General features: G+C 37.0%; 1 protein-coding gene across 1 annotated transcript in view; it reads right to left on the reverse strand.

Moving 5' to 3' along the window:
- The window catches only part of LOC138020293 (uncharacterized), a 46,036-nt gene extending 40,173 nt beyond the window's left edge, over positions 1–5,863 (reverse strand). Inside the window, exons 1-2 of the mRNA XM_068867298.1 lie at positions 5,740–5,863; positions 5,575–5,658 (exon numbers count right to left, since the gene is read on the reverse strand). Coding sequence (XP_068723399.1) covers positions 5,575–5,658; positions 5,740–5,761 — 106 coding nt within the window. The 5' untranslated portion in view covers positions 5,762–5,863. The remainder of the gene's footprint in view (positions 1–5,574; positions 5,659–5,739) is intronic.
- Between the last annotated feature and the right edge of the window lie 311 nt (positions 5,864–6,174).

Raw genomic sequence — 6,174 nt, forward strand, 5'->3', positions numbered from 1 at the left:
AATAGCTGTTGAGTTTTATTCCTCAGTTATCGAGTTCCATAAGTATAATACTTAAAAATGGATTGCTTTAAAATCAGAAAAGAACCAATTCACTGTTGCTGTTGAGAAAAGTGTATGCCAGGCAAAACAAGTTGCATCTCGGTAGCCTGACAGTTAAGAAATAATTTGCCTGTGTTTAAATTAACAAATACACCAATACATCACTAACGCGTTTCATGTTTAACCGGAGAATTAGGGAAGCAGATGTTCGAAGGTGTAATAGCTGTTGAGTTTTATTCCTCAGTTATCGAGTTCCATAAGTATAATACTTAAAAATGGTTTGCTTTAAAATCAGAAAAGAACCAATCACCGTTGTTGTTGAGAAAAGTGTATGCCAGGCAAAACAAGTCGCATCTCGGCAGCCTGAAAGTTAACTGACAAAATAATTTGCCTGTGTTTAAATTAATAAATCTACCAATACGTCACTAACGTTTCATGTTTAACCGGAGAATTAGAGAATCAGATGTTCGAAGGAGTAATAGCTGTTGAGTTTTATTCCTCAGTTATCGAGTTCCATAAGCGGTATAAAACTTAAAATAAAAATTCCTCAGTTATCGAGTTTCATAAGTATAATACTTAAAAATGGTTTGCTTTAAAATCAGAAAAGAACCATTAAAACTGGGTTTGTCGCCAGGTGGATCCATTGGCAAATAAAAAATATATAAATATATGTTACTCTGGTGTTTGAAATATAAATTATGTACAATAAAAACGTTTTCCGACGTTTCGGTTGTATTCAACAACCTTCATTAGGGAAAGTGAAAGATAAAATTTACACGAAAGCCAAGATGTAAACTAAAACGCTAATTAAAATTCTAAAGTTAGTGTCATTTTTTCTTTTCTGCTATAGTCAAATTCAAATACTCCTTGGGGAGTAGTGCTCCATCGTCTCGGTTGAGGGGGTCTTTAGCACAGTTTATTTCCCAAGCCTCAAGAATTTTCCTTTGTCGCCAGTTATTGTTAGTTCTAAGAATAGTGGCCTCATTCCACGCGATGTCATGATTCGTATTTATAACGTGGTCCGCAAGTGCTGATTTTTCTTTTTGTAGCCGTGCGACGGCCTTTTGATGCTCGCCTTTTCTAGTTGTAAATTTTCTTTGCGTTTCTCCGACGTAATTCTTGCTACATACTGCGCAGGGAATGTCATACACGAGATCTCAAATTTCTTCTTTGCCCATTTCGTCTTTCGGCTTTGGAAATATCTGGCCAATTGTATTGTAGGGTTTAAAATTTAGTTTGTTTCCATGATTGCCCAAAACTCCCTTTATGGGTTCGGAGGTCCCGCTAACGTATGGTATTGTGCAATGTTTCTCTTCCGACTCTGCACCAGTTAATGGGTGGTTTAACGGTGGTTTAGGTTTGCTGGCATTCAAGATAAAGCGTTTGGGGTATCCATTTGATTGTAATGTGGACATTATTCTTTGTTTTTCCTTATTTCGGTCGGATTTTGTTGAGGGAATTCTCTCGGCACGATCCATTAACTGGCGCAGAGTCGGAAGAGAAATATTGCACAATACCATACGTTAGCGGGACCTCCGAACCCATAAAAAGAGTTTTGGCACTCATTTTATCAAAGTGACTTTTAAACCCTACAATTTCTAAAGCCGAAAGACGAAATGGGCAAAGAAGAAATTCGAGATCTCGTGTATGATATTCCCTGCGCAGTATGTAGCAAGAATTACGTCGGAGAAACGCAAAGAAAATTTACAACTAGAAAAGGCGAGCATCAAAAGGCCGTCGCACGGCTACAAAAAGAAAAATCAGCACTTGCGGACCACGTTATAAATACGAATCATGACATCGCGTGGAATGAGGCCACTATTCTTAGAACTAACAATAACTGGCGACAAAGGAAAATTCTTGAGGCTTGGGAAATAAACTGTGCTAAAGACCCCCTCGACCGAGACGATGGAGCACTACTCCCCAAGGAGTATTTGCATTTGACTATGGCAGAAAAGAAAAAGTGACACTACCTTTAGAATTTTAATTAGCGTTTTAGTTTATATCTTGGCTTTCGTGTAAATTTTATCTTTCACTTTCCCTGATGAAGGTTGTTGAATACAACCGAAACGTCGGAAAACGTTTTTATTGTACATAATTTATATTTCAAACACCAGAGTAACATATATTTATATAGAAAAGAACCAATTCACCGTTGCTGTTGAGAAAAGTGTATGCCAGGCAAAACAAGTTGCATCTCGGTAGCCTGACAGTTAAGATGTATATTTTGCCTGTGTTTAAAGCAATTTGAAAAAGAGAGAATAAAGAAATAATTTGCCATTTTTTAATTGCATGATGCTGGCTGTTGTAAACAGTGTTTTAGAAAATATTTTAAATTGATTTATTGTGCCTCTGGACTATTTTGACACGTCACGCAAAATTAATTTAAAGTAATTTGAGATATTTGTCGTCATTAAAACTTTATGACGAAGTCGGCCCAACAAATGTGACGAGATTAACACCTCTCTCTCCCTTTGTCTCTCGCTCTGCCTTTTTAGTGTGAGTGTTATTACAACTCCCCCTGAGATTTTGGTAATTTTTTTTTACCTAAACAACGTGGACCTACATTCCTGACCAAAGTTAAGCTGCTAATGCATTACTCCACGTATTCTTATTCCGGAATAGGGTCAATCGAACGCGCCCTAAATTTCACTGAGTAAAGTAACACACAAATGAAGGTAATAAAGAAAACGTCTTTTGTTATTTCTTACTATTCAGTCTCAACTTTTCTTGTTAACGAAAAAAATGGTTACTTCCGAAGAAGAAATTTGTAACTAAAAAAAACCTCAACATTTTTTTTAAGCAATGCATTTTATACGAATGTTTGTAATCATTAAGAGCGTTTTGTACGGGTCCGCAAATGATCCCAGGACCGCAAATGATACCAGCACCGCATGTGATCCCCACATTGGACCGCAAACGATCCCGGAACGCAAATGATCCCCATTTTGGACCGCAAATGATCCCGAAAAAAAGGTAAGGAATGGCATGGAGGGTGGAATGGTCTGGATAGAGAATTAATGCGAAGAACGCTTAGTTTTATTAAAATCACTCTAAATCATGGCTCACAACAGGTTTCTGCCTCATTAAAAGTTTCCAGAAAGACTGAATTTTGTTTCTTAGCACGCTGTTATGAATTTTCCACATTTAATTATCGGATACAATCATCAAAAACTAACTTGGAAGGAATTCTTAACTGATTGTGTCCAGGGGCTCGTTTCTCGAACCCTGTGTGTGTCTGCCAGAGAGTTGTTCGAATACACATGTATCCCGACTGTTTGTTTTCGTTTCGTGGTTTTGCAGTTACATCAGAACACATTTGCATTTTTAACACATGCATGCTCAGCACGAAATGTTCCTGAATCGAGCAGGGTCACCCAACGATAATCTTCGGTAAAATATGTGTTCGGGAGAATCAAACTGTTCTAAGAATTTCGGTTCTACGTTGGCAGACAGCTACAGATTTCTTTACTAAAACATCACCTAAAAGAGTCGCAACCAGGGAAAGTAGTCCCTTTCGTTTTCGGAAGGGATATTTTCGTAATTTTTGGCACTTAAAAACGTCTCCTAGCAGTTTCGGGTGAGCAAATGGTTCGGTTGGGAGTTCTAAGATGGTAACGTCCAGCTAGCAATTTCTGAAATGAAGATATCATTCCCTAAAATTTTCGGACACTTCAATTTTCAGCTAAGATTTCCGACCAGATCAAATTCTTCTAAGTGAAAAAAAAACCATTTCTTAAAACAGTCTTTATACGTTGCCAAGGAACCTAGAAATGTGTCTCAAAGGCTTTTGGCTCAATATGCTCTTTGGGTGCCCTTGATCGAGGCCCTGGGGCTCGTTTCTCGAAAGTCCCGGAACGTTTTGGCCCCCTTCTCAGGTGTCACAATTTCCTCTTTGTCAAAAAATGGGTCGAATATGGGGAACATTTGCGGTTCTGGTGTCATTTGCGGTACAGTTTGGGGATCGTTTGCGGACCCGTACAGTTTTAATTTGTTTGAAATTCGACTTCGACAGGCAAGTGGGAGAAAATCGAATACAGACTATTCATAAATAATATATGTCAAACCGTTCTGTAAGTTTGCATAATTTAACGAGAAATCTATCACATTTTTCACAACTGAAAAGCGTCATGAGACACTTGGCTCAACTGTGACAGTTTTTCAATCAACGTTAAATTTACTTAAATTTTGTTTCGTATAGAGACACAGCATAACGTCTCTTATATGTTAAAATGCCCAAACCGGGAACACACTAATCGCTGCTTAGCTTTGAACGCCATCGAAAAAGTATTGAAACGGTGCAGCAAAAAGTTTCTGGAGTAGCACTCCTGGAAAAAAACACGAGCATATTCCGATGCGCATTTAAAGAAAGTGACGATATAATTTTCCACTCCGGCGCTTGTTCTTTAAGGCTAACGTAAATTTTAATATCATCACAAATTTCGGCATTTTGCCTCAGGAGTTTGAAATTACCTAATGAGAATTTTGTTCATTTTGCATTAGAATGGTTGCTTCCAGGCGATGTTTTGATAGTCTTTCCAGTTGCTAAGGCCTTATTTATATAAAATCAAAAACCAAAGTTCGAGATTTGAATCTTGATATTTCTAAAGTTTGTTTGAGAATCCGCCCCCAAATTAAATTCGATGTCACCCTAAGAGACAAAGCTATTTTCAACTATAAACTTCCTTTTTTATAACAGACAAAATTTTTGCGTTACGCAATGAAACTATCGACAAGTTAATAATAAAGTTGCAATGAATCCTTAAAACTCCAGGCTGAAAAATGTCACAAAAGATTTGAAAACCTGCGGTGAGAGATTGATTACTGAACATATTTAAACAATAACAAATTTTCGTTGCATCATATTTGAACAAAAGTTTCATACTTTTAACAAAGCAAACATGCAGAGGTCTATGCCGTAGCACGTCAAAAGCAGGTGACGAATAAAATATTAACTAGCTGGTAACATTCTGTATTTCTAGCCAGTTTATGTACCCTCCTTTATAGATGTTTCGCTATATTAACCCTGCATTTTCGTCTTATTAAAGAGGAAAGTAACAGAATTTCACTCAGATTGAATTAAAGGGAGGGAGAGGACCGAGAGGAGGCATCATTCTAGGTCTTTTGTTCCGTTCCGAAAAAAAAAAAACCCAACAACAATTTGCCAAACCTATAAATGCATGTCGTTTGAGAGTGCGAGCCTAAGAGCCATTTTTCAGGGCTAAAACTTATGGAAAAATTAGTTATATTTTTTCTTATTGTTCAAACAGTATATCTCCTTCCAACTAGAGGCCAATAACGTTGAAAACTCGTATTTTGATTCCCGAACATGTCTTTTAATATCGGACTTCCACACAAAATTAAACTCTTTTATATTGAAATATGATCACAAGTTACGAAAGTAATGTAAATGTTGTTCAAGTCAGTTTTTAAAGAAAATATATATGCCTCTGGCATTGATTGATTACGCTTGGACGTGTAGGGTATAAAAAAACTAGCAAAATGAAACGAAAAGCTAAGAAATTGAATACCTACCTTGGCTTCTGCAAATTGACTTTAACAGAAGAATCATAAACACCCATTTTGGAATGCTTACTCGAATCCTTGGGTGTTGGAAACCTAAAACAAAGTGAAATATAAATTTTTCTTAGTGTTTAGTAAACGAGAGCTAGTGGCCTAAGAATATTTCAAAACTCATGCCTTGTGTATTTCTATTGATCATGATTTTCCACAATGCGACTTCAAAAATCGTTGCTGCCAGTGTAAAAATTAGATGACGGACGGTCTTACGGCACTTTGCAAATTTTAAACCTGAATTTGCCTTTTTTTTTCCCTTCAGTAGAAGCCCGTGTGATAATAATTGAAATTTATAATGGCTGGCTACGGAACACAAGTTCACTGTCATTTCCTTGGCAACAACGATGCTGATGAATACAATGGATAACGACGGAACACAAGTTCATTGTCATTTTCTTAGCAACATTGATGTTGATTAATTGTTGTAGATACTTTGACTTTTTTATCAGCTTGAAAGCATAGTTAATAGAGGGGTGTAAATGGTCTTAGTATAAATACACAGGTGATTATACAAAATCGCGCGCTGTCATTGGCTCGCTATCTCGGATTATCAGCCGA

This window comes from Montipora capricornis, chromosome 10 (assembly GCF_036669925.1).
Source record: "Montipora capricornis isolate CH-2021 chromosome 10, ASM3666992v2, whole genome shotgun sequence".
Taxonomy (NCBI): Eukaryota; Metazoa; Cnidaria; class Anthozoa; order Scleractinia; family Acroporidae; genus Montipora; species Montipora capricornis.